The sequence below is a fragment of the Phaseolus vulgaris genome, chromosome 5 (genome assembly GCF_000499845.2).
Source record: "Phaseolus vulgaris cultivar G19833 chromosome 5, P. vulgaris v2.0, whole genome shotgun sequence".
Classification (NCBI taxonomy): Eukaryota; Viridiplantae; Streptophyta; class Magnoliopsida; order Fabales; family Fabaceae; genus Phaseolus; species Phaseolus vulgaris.
Window position 1 is genome coordinate 38,920,781 of NC_023755.2, and position 15,630 is coordinate 38,936,410.

The following is a 15,630-nucleotide window of genomic DNA, read 5'->3' on the forward strand; positions in this document are numbered from 1 at the left end:
TTCATTAAAAATTATTTTTGACAAAAAATAGTTGCCTTAGAATTCAGATAACAAAAATTCACTTTTAATAAAATTTAGTCAATAATAATAAATATGTTTAAGAGAGTTTTATAAATTATGTTGTTAATATTTTTTATTGAAAGATTTAGATAAATGAATGAGATTATTTAGCAATTTAATATAACATTTATTTACTTATTGACTTTCACTGCACTTGTACCTAACCTACACACAATTTGTTCCAAGAAAAAAAAATGTCTTATTCCCCTTCATCATGGTGCCATGTCAATTTCAAGGCTTATAATAATTTTTTTTAATCTATTTTAAAATAATATCTAATTTAATTCATATAACAATTAATTATTTTTTTAAAAAAATTGATTTTTATTTAGTAATTTTTTTAATGATATATTAGAATAGGAGTTTTCAATACTGAAATTAAACATGAGCTTCTTGGCAAGATAAAATTGTTTAAAATAAATGTCTAATTAATATGTTAACTTATAAGATTGAATTAATTATCAATTAATAATATTGATTATTTAACTTTTGAAAAGATGGCATGGTGTCTTGATAATGAAGTTTGAGTTAATTATTAAGTTTGGAAGGTCTTGTTTGGTAGATAAAGTTTGAAAGATTGACAAAACATTTGAATTTTATATTAGAAAGAAAAGAAGAGAATGAGTGGTGAAATATACACAAATAGTATATTTTACAGAACACTAACATCATTTGAGAACAAAACTCCAAACAGTTAGTGAAACTGTGGTAATGTACTTGTGAGTAAGCTTCCATCTCCATGTCAAAATCAAGTTATTGCTCACACAATTTTGGAATGGAAACAAAGTTAAGGTATCATCACACACTTTTGCTTGCATTGCATGTGTGTTTTCTCTGTTCACCATTGTCACAACATGCAACACAATGTTATTTTCCATGACCCAATTTTTGTCTTTTTTTTTTTTCAACTCATTGATTTAAAATATTTCCTAAAAATTCTTCCTTTATATTAGGGTATTGCTCTAGTGATAAAAAAATGCAAGGACATTGAAGTCATTTCCTATGATGTGATTTGTTTAATTCAACTATCCAAACAAACCCTTAATTAATTAACTAAGTTGAATTGAATCATCTTGGAAAATATTCTTAACCTCACCTGACTGTACCACACAGTCCAGCCACACATGTGTACTCTCGGTAGTATCATAGTCCAATCAAACGAGGTTCTCCACTTCGATGTGGAACAACGAATGAGGATATCATATCACACAACAAAAGTTTTAAAATTATATATTTTTTTACAGTGTGTAAAAAACAAACAAAACCCTATTGTGGAGGGAGAACTAAACACAGTGAGTTAGTGTGTACGTGTGATTATGTCTTTGTTTTTTTTTTTTTTTTCATGTTGGAGGCCAAAGAACGGTTTGCTGAGTAATATTTTAATACAGAGAATTCCGAATTTGTCCTTGTAGAGAGAGAATAACTTAGATAGAGAAGGGGTGCAGGAGAGAGAGAAATTTTGGTCTTTTTTGTGTTCCAATGGTTCAACTGGGAACCCGAAGAGAAGAGAAAAGAAATTTTATTTCTTTTTTAGACGGGTCTTTGTGAACCTATGATCTTGTGAAAACCCAGAAAGCGATCTTTGATGCACTCATAGGATTGGCCGATTCAGTCGCGTGTTCGGTGACCGTTGATTTCGGGACAATGAACGCTGGCGATGAGGTCGTGGCAGCTCCGGCGGGTCCACCGCACCCTCTGGACTGGAAATTCTCGCAGGTCTTCGGGGAACGCACGGCAGGGGAAGAGGTTCAGGAAGGTAATTGTCGTACCTCCTATTTCTGCGTGGAAAAAGGGACATGCTTTTCGTCTCTTTGTCGGATCCAATTCCTGGTTTGGGATTAGGGTTTGATTCGATCCGTTTCGGATCGTGGTTCATTACTCCCTTGTTTGTTTTGTCGAGTAATGCTTGTTTTGGCTTTTGGGCCAGTGTTTTGATTCTTGTTTGATTGTGGGTCTTGTTTGGTTTTGGTGTTCTCTGTGCTGTAGCCACTTCTGTTGTGGAGGATTGACTGCTTTAGTTTGTCAATCAATGTGTGAGTTTGTTCAAGTACGATGGGTTAGATCTTGGTGTTGCTTAGTATGGGAGTGGTGTTGAAGATTGACTGCTGGGTCTGGTCTTAATACAGACCTTTGACAATGTAAAAGAAAACAATGTAAAAGAAAGAGGAATTTGGTTGATGTTTTTGTATACGAATTAACTTTTGTTGCATGGTAATGTGACCATTTCATGATTATTGCCCTTTGTGTCTTTCTACAGTGGACATAATTTCTGCAATTGAATTTGACAAGTCTGGTGATCACCTTGCTACTGGTGATCGGGGTGGTCGAGTGGTTCTCTTTGAGAGAACAGATACGAAAGATGTAAGACTCTTTTTTCTTGTGCAAGTGATTTTTCCTTTTACTTAAGGAAAATAGAAGCTAAACTTTGTTTTGACAGATTCCATGTTATGAACTTAGTATTTTGTAATTTGTAATATGTATGCATGCTGAAACATGCAGCATGGTGCCTCAAGAAGGGATTTGGAGAGGATGGACTATTCTATTAGTAGGCATCCCGAGTTTCGTTACAAAACAGAGTTTCAGAGTCACGAACCTGAGGTAATCATCATCTTCCTACTAATGTTACCCCAACATCATATGGCTTAGAAGTGTCGATATTTATCTTGTATGATGTTCCTTTCAGTTTGACTATCTTAAGAGCTTGGAGATTGAAGAAAAGATCAACAAAATCAGATGGTGCCTAACAGCTAATGGTGCCCTCTTCCTTCTCTCCACAAATGATAAAACGATCAAATTTTGGAAGGTATACTTAGTGCTTTCATTTACCAATTCATTGACAAATTGTGAACAAGGTTGTATGTCTGATGAACTAACTTTGGTCACTTGTTTCAAATGTTGACAGTTGTTTTTTGTTTCCAGAGATGTATTAATGCTTGAGCTCGTATATCTTTCTAATTGTATTCAATTGGCAAGGCTTAGCCTTCTGAAGTTACCAATTATATCTTGAGCTGTACTTATTAATAGCATGCAGTATCTCAAATCAGTCTGTCATGGTGCTTAGTCTTTTATGTCACTGCACTAATTTTGTTGTGTTATATTTTCTCTGCAGCTCTCTCGCCCACTAATGTCACAGAAACCTTGGTAATTCATGGCTGTAACTATAAAACCTGCCATTAACCCTTTTTTTGGGAGTTATTTCATGATTTCTCCTTTTTTAAGAGCAGAGGGTTTGAAATCCGTTTACTTTTCTGTGCAAACATCCTCTAGATCGCCCTACTGCTTGCTGGCATAGTTCCAGCCTAGCCTTGTAACTCATTGTCCTTTTTTGTATGTCAACCATAGGTCAGCTCTGTTGTCACCCAAGTCCTTTTCATCTCTCACAGGTCTTGCCTTTGGTCTACCTCTATCCTGTTTCAGTGTTGTTCACTCTTCTTTTTTCATACTGAGTTGACTTTTAGCCTTATGATTTCTTGAGTTCTTTTGTTATTGCTTTGTGTGTTTATCTTGTGACTACGTACGACTCTTGAAAATTAAGAACTTTGAAGTTGGAATATATCTTCAATTTTTCCCCTAAAATTTCTAGTCATTGCTAATGTGTAGTATAAATTACATAACTTATATTGACAATCTTCAGTATGGTGGCAACCCTGCTATAGTGGTGTTAGGACTGGCACTGTGTTTCTATCTAAGATCAATAACTGATTTTTGATTTGTTGATCATTAATTGAACTAATTCTAAATTAATAGTATACCTTTGCATGTAGAGGAATGACTTTTGTGGGTGCATGCATGTATAGGTTGTAGTTTTTCCCGTGCATGATATCATAATTGCCTTTCTGAACACTTCTGTCTTTCAGGAGGCCTAAGCTAACATCTTTTTCTTGTTAAGTTAACATCCAAACTTTTATTATGCTTTGTGGTGTCTTAATAGCTATTTTGATTCAATGCATTGAGATGATTGAACGTTGTGAGAGAAGTAGATATAAAAGAGGATCTTGCTATTAAAAAATCCTAAAGGAGAATTATTTTGAATAAACATTTAAACATTGGCTGTTTTGCTTGTGATGTTTACAAAATGAATGTTGTTGCAATCATATTTGCATATTCTTCATATGAATAATTTGATCAATCCATCATCCTGTACTCACTCATTCATATTTTTCCTCATCTGAGAATTGAACAGGTTCAAGAAAAGAGGGTCAAAAAAATTTCGGAGATGAATATTGACCTTTCAAAATCTATGGGGAATGGATGTATTGCTAGTTCAAGCAATTCAAGTAGCTCTAGGCCATATCTTGCAAATGGAGGATCTCCGGAAAGATCATACAATTATATAAGCAACGACTTTTCATTTCCACCAGGAGGCGTGCCTTCACTGAGATTACCCATGGTAGTTGTATCCAACCCTTCCACTTGCAATTCTGTTTTGTTTTTTTTAGTCGGATAAAATTTTCCATGATATGACTTTTACTATAAACAACCAAAAAATTATCAGATAAACATGAAAGGGTCAAAGTTCTGCAATGCTTGCTTTTCCTTCTTCAAAATTTAATGCAGTTAGTGTTTTGAAGGTAAAACAGCCTGGAAAAAATAGGTTGAACTTGCAACACTTGGTACCTCAAACATATATATAATCATGATGCTGATTAAGTTTGCATAATCCATTTTAGGATATAATATAGCAACTTGAAAATTTTCTATTTAAATACATAAAACCATACTGGTGCCTATATTTGATTCAGATTTTTTCCTTTCTTTTTTTTGTTTCAAAATACTCTAAAGTTAAACTCGAAATAAGAGCTATGAAGTAAAGTAGAAGCTGTTTGGTTGTTTTCCCTTTTTTTAGCTTAAAGGAGACAGCCTGTGAGAAAGACAAGAGAGTTGGTAGTGAGAGGACAAGCAGGGACAGGGAGAATGTGATGAGAGGCTAGTTTTCTTTTTTTTCTCTCTCTAAAAGCTCCTTCACCTAACTCTTTTGAAAGCTATCTGCTCTTCCTTTTCTTTTTATAAAAAATTAAGATGATTAATTTTTAATAGCTTTTCAGAAAATGTTTTTGGTCATTTTCCCCTTAAAGGAGAAGAGAACTTTAAAAGAGTTGTTCCAAAGAATCACACGGACCCATAACTATTAAAACTTAGTGTTGACTCTGACTGTGCATTAAGAAGTTTTAGCTGTCCTGCGTAGTCCCCTTTCTGAAGAAAAGAAATCAGTGGAAGAAGTTAAAAGAGAAATAGTAGAGTTTAATATTGTTTTTGATTATTTCCATTGTTTTATTTTTGCAGTTTTTACTAGTTTTTATTTTATTAAGTACCGTGACCTTGGTACTTTGAAAGAGAAGAAAGATTTGGAAATGGTTGAATTTCATTATTTTTCAAACTTCAACAATTGCTCGTTTGAGAATTTGTAGTACTAACTTGTGTTGTAAAATATGTAGGTAAGTAGCCATGAAAGCAGCCTAGTTGCTCGATGTCGTAGAGTGTATGCACACGCTCATGATTATCATATCAACTCTATTTCAAATAACAGGTAATTTTAGTTTTCTTAATATGTACCGTATTTTGTGGTACTCTAGCAAATTTTGGTTGAAATTGAAAACTCAGGATCCACATTATAATTAAATGCTATGCAGTGTCAATCATGCTTTCATTAGTTTTGTTTCTATACTGTGGCGATGTTTCTGGAAAGGATGACAAGTTGTTTTCTTTCATTGCTTTATGTCTGCATGATTTTGTGCACTTTATTTTTATTTTTAATGCTATAGTTTCTAGATACTGATCAAATTTTGATGGTCTTATGTTGCTCATATCTTCTAGTGATGGCGAAACTTTCATATCTGCCGATGATTTGCGAATAAACCTTTGGAACCTGGAAATTAGCTCTCAAAGTTTTAATATTGTTGATGTAAAGCCTGCAAATATGGAGGATCTGACAGGTAAGATTGACAATAAAATATCCTTTAGTGTAAACATTATAGCTAACTTGGTAATACACTAAAATTACTCAATTTATATACTTAAAGAAATAACTACAATGTATAAGTTGTAGTTGACTGGCAGTGGGTTGTCATGGGCCATGGCCTACCCTGTTCATTAATCAAACCTAGCTTGGTGACTTATTAAAAATTGGGACAGGTATGGGCTCAAATTTCTTAACCAGGCTTTAAGCAATCAAGTTGGGTTGGACCTGGGTTCATACTAAAAATTGGGTGTGGCCCAAAGAAAATATTTTCCCAGACTGTGTTGCCATTTAGTATAATCACACTTGCCTGATTTTATATATTTAAAACAATTGTTACTTTATGGTGGTTGAAAGAATCACGCTGTCTTTTAATTATTTGGCCTATAACATTTGACAAGATAGATAAATATTATGTGTGTGTTCAACTCTGTTTGTATTGTGTAATTTTATAATTGATACTATATTTTTCCTTTGATAAAATTGGTTGTTATTGAACGTGTGCAACTTACATTAGATGCAATTTTGTGCAACCAGTCCATTCTCCCTTTTCTCTTTATATTTGCAGTTCGGATTAGGTCTTGTCTAAACTTTGGGCTGGTGTGGCTGGCACATCCCCACCTAGACTCAATCTTGATCTGCTCAACTAGGGTCTAAAGTTGGGAAACATAGTCAAAAAAATTGCCCAGGTCAAACTCAACCATCCATCCCTTGAGAACCTTTTGCTTGTGTAAATCTTTCTAGTCTCACTTTGTTTGATGTAGTACACTGTAAGGACTAGAATTTAGCATATCAGAGTCCTGGTTCTGTAATCAAGTGTAAAAGTAAGTGGTTGAAGGTTGGTTGGGTGTTTCAGAGTGAGAGGGGATTTGCTAATGATTGATGAGGTTTTAAGGTTGTATTGATGTCTGTTTTAGTGCTGTCAACGTAGTAATTGGTCATTCATGGGTTTTAGGGCAAACATGAAGGAAGAATAGCATGCTTCTATTTTTTATCCGACTCAAGTATTGGTTTGGTTGAGCCTTGAACCTAGATGTTATTTTTGCAGAGGTTATAACATCAGCAGAATTTCACCCTACACATTGTAATATGTTGGCCTATAGCAGTTCAAAGGGTTCAATCCGACTTGTTGACTTGAGACAATCAGCATTATGCGATTCTCATTCCAAACTGTAAGTACATATTGTTTAAATTCTTTGTGGTAATCTTGCTGGTTGCTGATAAACAAGTATCCCATTCCTCCCATTAGGCTCAGTTTTTAGCAAATGTCAATACAGTTGGTAAAATTTCTGGGAAGGTCATTTATTTCTTCTTCTTCTTCTTCTTCTTCATCTTGACTTTGATACAGGATATTTTTGAAGCTATATGCATGAATTTATGTATTTTTTAAATACCTGGTAGACTCTCTAATAAACAATACCAATACCCTTGGCCATTCGGTGCAGATTTGAGGAACAGGAGGCCCCAGGGTCCAGATCATTTTTCACCGAGATTATTGCTTCTATATCAGACATAAAATTTGGGAAGGATGGAAGATACATACTTAGTCGTGATTACATGACTTTAAAGGTTTGAAATTTTCTAGTTTCAAAATATTCTGTTAAATCTTTCATAAACTCTTGAACTATACCCTTTGACTTTAGTTTTGGTAGTCAAACTCCTTTAACTTTAAAACATCTCAATAACTAATTTATGCTAAAAAAAGAATATTTTGGAAACTTATTTTCTAACTAATGATAAATGCAGAAAAATGTATTGCTATTGAAATAGTTTTCAAAATTTGAGGGGGGAAATTGCCAAATTGAAAGTTCATGAACTTATTTGCCAAAGATGCAACATCTATTTTTGAGCCAGCATCTTTTTGTTTAAACTATTACTCATTTAATTTCCCACTATATGCACTATTTAACAATTTATTAAATATTTGTAGAAATAAATATTGAAAAAAACACTGTCGGGAAATTTCTTTTAGCACGATTTTGACAGGAGTTTAACCTCGTAACTTACTCTGTATGTTAAAATTTACACCAAATTCATGTGCACATATTAATCAATCATACAAATAAAATAAACTAGGAAAAAAACATATTCACACAAAATTCTTCATAAATAACATTTACTTGTACCTCATGCAATCCCAATTCAACTATCTACGCATATGCATACATAATCATCACCAAAACGGAAACACTAAAAATCCATGTAAAGAGGCATGAAAAAATCATTCAAATGGGTGGGGAAAAAGGGCAGAGAAAGAAACCACTCAAATGTATTTGAAATTGATTGAGATGGAGATGAACCTTCACTTCTAGTAAATGCAGAATATAGATTATTCATTTAGATCTCAGTTCCTTTTGAATTCAATTGTGTAGATTAAGAGACAATTATTTTCATTTCTGACTATGGAGGATTTCTGCCTGTGTTTTATAAATTCTTAAAGATGCATGATCCCATTTGACCAATTGATTTGTTTTGTCAGTTATGGGACATTAATATGGATTCAGGCCCCGTTGCAACTTTCCAAGTTCACGAGTATTTAAGACCCAAGGTTAGATTAATCTGTTTGAATAATGATGAACCTGGAATTTCTTTGTGCAACTCTGCTGCGTTATAACTAGCTAAACTTTTGTTTGAACATGCCAGCTTTGTGATTTATATGAAAATGATTCAATTTTTGACAAGTTCGAGTGTTGTCTGAGTGGTGATGGATTGCGTGTAGCAACTGGTTCTTACAGGTCTCTTATACAAACTTAATCCATGCTTCGATCACCACTGGAATTCTTTATCTTGCATCTTACAATTTTGTTTCACTTGATGCCAGCAATCTCTTCCGTGTGTTTGGTTGTGCCCCTGGAAGTGCTGAGGCGACAACTCTAGAAGCCAGTAAAAACCCAATGAGGTAATTTTATGGAGCTATGACAACATCAAGTATAATTTTTAGCTAGGGATTGCTGTAGCATTACATATTAACTTTTGCATTCCTTCAGACGACAAGTTCCAACCCCTTCAAGGCCTTCTAGATCACTGGGAAATAGTTTAACACGTGTAGTAAGACGGGGTCAGTATTCTATTTCATTTGCCCTAGTCAGATTTTTGAGCAAAGATTCCATAAATATTTGTACAAGTTCCAATATCTGATATTGTTGGACAGGAGCAGAAGCCCCTGGGGTGGATGCTAATGGGAATTCGTTTGACTTCACAACAAAGTTGCTGCACTTAGCATGGCATCCGACTGAGAATTCAATTGCTTGTGCTGCTGCAAATAGCTTGTACATGTACTATGCGTAAAGAGAGATGATTGAAGACAAGAACATGTATCTGCATGGTCATATTGCTGTGGAGAAGGCTGCTTCTTTTCCATCTTACCAACCAACCACACTGGTTTGGAGGCTACATATACATTATTAACTCACACTACAAGTGCCCTTCAGAGAGCTTTTAGAAAAAGATCCAGAAGTGGCTGTTTCCAAATTCCTGGCTAGGAAGGAGACCATATTTTGTTACTGGATGGGCAGCATCTTTCTCTCTCTTCTTTTTTTCCCCTTCTCTTCTCCTTTCAATCCTACTATTCTTTCCCTCTATTTCTGTATCTTCTTCTGAAAGAGAAGGTGCAACCAATGTTTCAAATTGTGTTTGGCTTGCAAGTGAAGAAGAAAATGTGATTGTAGCTCTCCTACAACAGATTCTAAACGATGTTCAATATCTGCCACTAGGATTCAGATTAAAAATGTAGTTTTTCTTTTTTGCCCAGATATATATCTCTGTGGGATGGAGCAGTTGAAACCTGCAGTGCATCATTTTTTTATTGATTAATTTTGTGTTGGAATTTAATTTGACATGTTTCAAAGTCTATTATTTCTGTAGTAGTAGTAGTACCTGTTAATTTCAAAGTCTAATAACTTTAGGCTGCAACTTAGGATAAACAGAACTATCTTTGCAACGTTTAATCCTGATGGATAAGCCCCTAATTTTGTATGAATTTCATGTTAAAATCATAAGTTTACGTGCATTGATTCTGCTAGTATGTATGTAATATTCTTTGGATACATGATATGTAAAATGCATGTGCGTTGCGTGTGTCCAAGGTAGATATAGCTCTACTAATGCAAGACGTCTGAGACGTAAAAATGAAAAGGTAAGCATATGTACTGTGAAGTTGATTTAAAATATTAAATAAGCTTAACTTTGTGGAGTAACTGATAGACAAAATGGTAGTGATTCTTTAAATGTACATGCTTTAAGGAAATTTTCCCACCTTCTTCATTCAGTTGAATTAAATGCACTTGAATATAGTTTCTCTCTTTCAAGCAATGGTTGAATTACTCTGCATTTCTATATAAATTGCAGGCCTCCAAATCATGTATCTTGCGAAAGGTAATGAATGATGAATGCAAATTATTTCTTAGTATTTTTTTTCAAAACTTAACTATAACTTATCCTTTTAAGGATATATAAGAATATTTGAGGAATGTTTCAACCTCTAAATAAAATAAAATAGAGTTTGAGACAAATATGCTTGAATAGACTCACTTACAAAAAATACACGCACTTATAAAGTTCATTATGTTACAATCACTCCCCAACCAACAAAATAACCAAACATTGTACATAATCTACCAATACATGGCTCTAACACGATTCCTCTAAATTGTTGTGCATATATGTATTGATCTTATTGATCTGATCCTGAAGTTGAAGAAAGTTGCAGATTTATTGTTGTGAGTGATGCTCATTTACTGCTTGTAGATTCATGATTTTGTACAATGTCACGGTATGAGCCTGTAACCGCAGCTACCAGCAGTGTGCAGGCTGCTTCTTCCTGCACCTCCATACCTTCTTCTCTCACCTCCATAGATTTTTGTATTTCCAAAAATGCCCCTTTGTAATATTCTGGATTACATAATCCGGAAGTCATTTTTCAAATTTGTAATTAGCTTCCGGATTATATAATCCGGAAGTCTTTTTTCAGATGCATGATTACTTTATGAATTACATAATCCGGAAGTCTTTTTTAACTTCCGGATTATGTAATCCGGAAGTCTTTTTTCAAATGCGTTTCCGGATTACATAATCTGGAAGTTATTCTATGGGGGTGGCACAAGAGGATAAAAATGTATTTTCATGTTGTGTATGGAGGTGCCAGAAGAAGATATGGAGGTGCAGGAAGAAACAGTCCAGTGTGCATCTGCATGTGGACTTTTGCAAAAAAAACAGTGAATATATTGGCCCCTACTTTGTCACCCCTATTTGCTCCTTTACACTTTTCTTCCCCTTGATTACTTCTATACCCTCCCTAACTTATATTTCTCTCGACACTACTACTCCTCCTGATTCTATCACAACAACTTTAGATACAACACAGGATTGAAATCCCAATAAGAAAAATTGACTTTGGGTGCAAATTCCTTGTCCATGCTCAAGTCTTAAGTTGGACAACACAAAAGATTTGTTCTGCATCAGGTTTACCACTTTGAATACTACCCTGTCCCTATAATTCCATAAAGTTCAAATTACCACTACCAACACCCCTTTCCAAATCAAGTTTTCTTTTGGAGTTGAGTACTGGTTTGTGGAATTGTTTAAGGTATTCTTTAGGCTTATTAGGTAAAACACCTTGCCCAGCTAATACATGAATTTTATACTTTTGTGACCACTCTTTCTTTGAGGACTCTCCATGCAAAAAATATTGCACTAGGTAGTGCTTTGGTTTTCCACAACATTTCATATGATTCCTCAGTGTCCACCTGACCAAGCTCCCTCAACACTTCATATGGTAACTTGACTTAAGGTTTATGATTGTCAGTTAATTTTCCGGACCACCTGTCCACATAATCCTTATTCAACTGCACCAGTTTCAATTCTTCCATCAGCATATCAACCATGGTCTTCTCCCACTCAAACCATCCTCTTCTCTATGGTATTTTCCACTACCATATTCTATCATCCCAAAAACTTAATTTCACTTACCTTTCTGGATTTCACTATTCTATTTTTTTTATAAAAGTTTTCATATTAGGGATTATGTGTTTCTGTACATTCATTCTAAGCATATCTTCTTTGATTGATTTTTCCCCAAACCACCTATCTTCCCAAAATAATATATTCTTCCCATTTTCTAGTGTCCACCTAATATTCTCATGAACCAATTTCTACTTATATTATGACATATCTTTTTTATATATTTCTACCATCTAGACTCATTGCCTCATTTGGATTGGCTATATCTCAGTGTCCACTTCTTACCTTATATAATTAGTTTGATATGAGAATCTTATTACCTTCTTATTACACTTAAGTGATTAGTGCAAATATTATTTTATAGTTTATTTTTTAGAATATGTATGCACGTATTATTGTTTATTATAAGCACAGTTCTTTTTATTAATTGTATAATAACACGTAAGGAAATATATATATATATATATATATATATATAAACGAAGTGAGCAGTTAAAGTACAGAAGTAGAAGGCGACATAGCGGGTGGAAACGGTAATAGCTGAGTGGAGGCTGCATTCTCTATTTTCCTCGTATCAACAAACTACCCTTTCTGGTACTAACCAAAACCAGTGTTCCAATGATAATGTTCTTCTCTCTCTCTGTTCTGCCATCACAATTTTTATTCAAAGTTCTTTACTTTTTGTCTTTTAATGAAGATCCATATATTTCGTAGTTACTCACCAAACAAAGGACACTCTGTCTTTAACCACTGAAATTATGAGCCCTTCATGATTCCCAATTTCACAATCTAGGATTTCTCTAACACAAACCTACACTTTTCACAATACAACTTAGGTAGGTGCAATATGGCTGCTTTTTCCTATGATGTTTGAATGATACAGAATAACTGCTTGTCTATATAATGTAACTGTAGACATTCTTGTTTAATTTTGTTTCTTGAAAACTCATCTGTCTGTTCGTCTGACTATGAAGATCTAAGTTAGAATCTCAGATTTTTATTTTTTGAATTTGCACAAGTTAAATTGTATGATAAAATTTCATATATCCTTCTAATTACTTCAAGAACTTATTGAATTTGATTTTTTTTTATGTTCTCCATAAATGGATTTGTTTTGGGAGTTTTAGGATGATCTAGTTATGAGATTTCAATATATATGTTCCACCTTTCCCAACAACATGGATATTGATACATTGTGTAGAAAATCAGAGATCCATGGCATCAAAGATTCCCCAGTTACAATCAAAGGTGAACCAGGCCTCACAAATAGTGGCAAAAAATGGAGCTTCATACTACAAGTTATTGTTGGAGCAGAACAAACACTACATCCAGGATCCACCCACCATTGAAAAATGCCAATCATTGGCCAACCAGTTGTTTTATACTCGCCTTGCCAGGTCTCTACCTTAATCCTTGCTTCTTCACTTTCTGTGTTCTGTTAACTACTCTGTATTCACATAACAATTAGTCTCATGTCTTCTGCTTCATTTTGTTGTGAACATCGCAGTTTTCTCTGGTAAGATTTGGTCCCTGATCAACTAATGTTATGTCCTATTTGCTCATTTTGTTATAGTGTTTTTTCTAAAATCAACTGTTCTCAAATTTCAAAACTATGAAAATAAAATAAAAACTAGGAAATAACCTTCTATTTGGCAATTTCATTTCCCTTAAACATATTAATCCATTAACAGGTTCTCTAAAAATGTAAAGCCAACAGGACCTACCTTTCAGGATGTTAGATTAAAGGCATGTAGTTGATTTCAGAGGCATAAGAGGTGAAATGTTTGCATTGCATTGCAGCTATTCTAATTGGAATTTAGAAGTACTTTCTAAATATAAGTAGAGTGCGACAGAATAAGCAAAAAACATTATTCATGAACTGAAAAACTTGGGCATTATAAAAACATTAGATGCCAGGATAGCATGATATGAAAATATGGACTGAAAAATAAGCCATGAATCATCCTACCAACTTTCATATAATAAATAGTTATGAAGGGTATATATAAGCTACTTCACAATACAGAATCGGTGAACTTGTGGTAGAGGCTGCTGCTGAATACGATAGTATGGTATAGTTTGATCAGAATTAAGTTACTCTTGCTATATCCTTAAGTTGCCAAAGTGAAACATCAGTTGTAATGTCTTTGTGCTGTTTCACTGTTATGTCTAAATTTATACTTCTTCTTTCTTAGATTTATATGAAATGTTCTTATTTTTAGTCAATCTTTATCTCTAATCATGTGGTATGAGAAATCACTATTGAGACATAAGGGGAAAGTAAATTGGGATGAGGGGCTACTATCACAAATGGTATGTACTTTGGTTTTTTCAGGTATTGAACTTTTTGCCTATTTTCTGCAGCATTCCTCTTCGTTACAATTCATTCTGGAAGGAATTGGATCATGCAAAGAACATGGTGAAGAACTGGCAGGACCTAAACAGGGAGAATGTTGGTTTTGCTGCTTTGTTTGGACTAGAATGTTTTGCATGGTTTTGGGGAGGTGAGATTGTGGGCAGAGGATTTACATTCACGGGCTACCATGTTTAAATAGAACTGCACGGTTTAAGTACCATACAACCATTAGTTTTACTGTTGAAAACAGCATAGCATAAGGCTTTGATCCATTTTACACATTATGTTTTAATTCAGATAATTTGATCTATGAAATTAACAGGTCCAGTCAAAATAGCAAGCATAATAATTTGTGAAATCCTTAGTAGAGATTTATTTATGTTGCTTCTAAGCTGATTTAAATTATGAGTAATTTTTTTTACTTGTTGGTACTTGTGTACACATTGAATTGTGGATAGTTATTATTTTGATAGGATAGAGGAATGAAAGAATATCTGAAAGCTTCAAAAGACAAATCATGTTTCCATTTTAAGTATCATCAATTATCACATTCGAGTTATTATTTGTTTTAGAGTTTGATGTTTCGTTACGATTTGTCATTAAAATACGTATTAGATGCGATGATTAACTTAATGATAATATCTCTCGAAGTTGATGTCGAAACAAATATTTTTTTAAATTCAATTGGAAGTATACACAGGCTTAGTGGATTAAGGAATGTGTTTGCTGTAATATATAACTGAGAATCTTAGGAAGAACCATATTCTTAGGAAGCACAATATCCATGTTGTGGTTATCATAATTGTTCCTCTTTCCAATTAAAAGGAATATATTGAACATGGCCCCAACACATGTGCTATAAGAATTTGTTCACGGGTTCTTATCTCCAACACATGCTTTTATAAGTTGTAACTCATTCAAATGGAAAAAAACCAATTTGCATGACAAAATACTATCCATTCGAAAATAAAAGCGCACACTCAACTTATTTATTTCAAATGATTTAAAAAAAAGTGCCCATAAAAATGAAATTATCCTTGCATAATTAAAAGGAGTCAACGTGAAAAATGATCAATTATATATTTACTTATAATGTAATTGATTATGTTAAATAATAAAATTATAAAAAAATTTAAAATAAATAATAATAAATTTATAAAACAATAACAATAATAAATTATAAAACAATAATAGTAGTAAAACATAAAATTTAAAACAATCTCAAAATTTCACTTTCTTCCTCTTCATTTTCTTCCTTTTCCATTATGTGAAATCCACCTCATAATCTAAACAGACCATC

At 33.7% G+C, this 15,630-nt stretch overlaps 2 protein-coding genes across 6 annotated transcripts; both read left to right on the plus strand.

The window, feature by feature from the left end:
• The first annotated feature begins 1,300 nt into the window (after nt 1-1,300).
• On the plus strand, nt 1,301-9,847 carry LOC137835868 (serine/threonine protein phosphatase 2A 55 kDa regulatory subunit B beta isoform-like). Of its 4 annotated transcripts, none has more exons than XM_068644605.1 (14): nt 1,301-1,816; nt 2,318-2,421; nt 2,560-2,658; nt 2,744-2,863; nt 4,244-4,453; nt 5,496-5,587; nt 5,875-5,993; nt 7,065-7,188; nt 7,462-7,585; nt 8,496-8,564; nt 8,660-8,751; nt 8,838-8,915; nt 9,004-9,074; nt 9,168-9,847. In XM_068644605.1, the coding sequence occupies exons 1-14, from the start codon at nt 1,705-1,707 to the stop codon at nt 9,302-9,304; spliced, it is 1,551 nt and encodes a 516-aa protein (XP_068500706.1). In that variant the 5' UTR covers nt 1,301-1,704; the 3' UTR covers nt 9,305-9,847. The 4 variants fall into 4 exon arrangements, with proteins under 4 accessions (XP_068500706.1, XP_068500708.1, XP_068500707.1 ...); XM_068644607.1 differs by having other exon boundaries at nt 9,174-9,847; XM_068644606.1 differs by having other exon boundaries at nt 1,373-1,816; nt 4,244-4,450.
• Nucleotides 9,848-12,481: 2,634 nt separating this feature from the next.
• On the plus strand, nt 12,482-14,664 carry LOC137835870 (uncharacterized). 2 transcript variants are annotated; one of them, XM_068644609.1, is made up of 3 exons: nt 12,482-12,568; nt 13,176-13,371; nt 14,339-14,664. In XM_068644609.1, the coding sequence occupies exons 2-3, from the start codon at nt 13,190-13,192 to the stop codon at nt 14,523-14,525; spliced, it is 369 nt and encodes a 122-aa protein (XP_068500710.1). In that variant the 5' UTR covers nt 12,482-12,568; nt 13,176-13,189; the 3' UTR covers nt 14,526-14,664. The 2 variants fall into 2 exon arrangements, with proteins under 2 accessions (XP_068500710.1, XP_068500711.1); XM_068644610.1 differs by lacking the exon at nt 12,482-12,568 and adding an exon at nt 12,682-12,810.
• The last annotated feature ends 966 nt before the right edge of the window (nt 14,665-15,630 follow it).

Coding starts and splice junctions, on each gene's coding strand:
- LOC137835868 (XM_068644605.1), top strand. CDS start 1,705: ATGAACGCTGGCGATGAGGTCGTGGCAGCTCCGGCGGGTCCACCGCAC. Junction 1,817..2,317: donor AGGGGAAGAGGTTCAGGAAG/GTAATTGTCGTA, acceptor GTCTTTCTACAG/TGGACATAATTTCTGCAATT. Junction 8,565..8,659: donor ACGAGTATTTAAGACCCAAG/GTTAGATTAATC, acceptor TGAACATGCCAG/CTTTGTGATTTATATGAAAA.
- LOC137835870 (XM_068644609.1), top strand. CDS start 13,190: ATGGCATCAAAGATTCCCCAGTTACAATCAAAGGTGAACCAGGCCTCA. Junction 13,372..14,338: donor TTTTATACTCGCCTTGCCAG/GTCTCTACCTTA, acceptor TATTTTCTGCAG/CATTCCTCTTCGTTACAATT.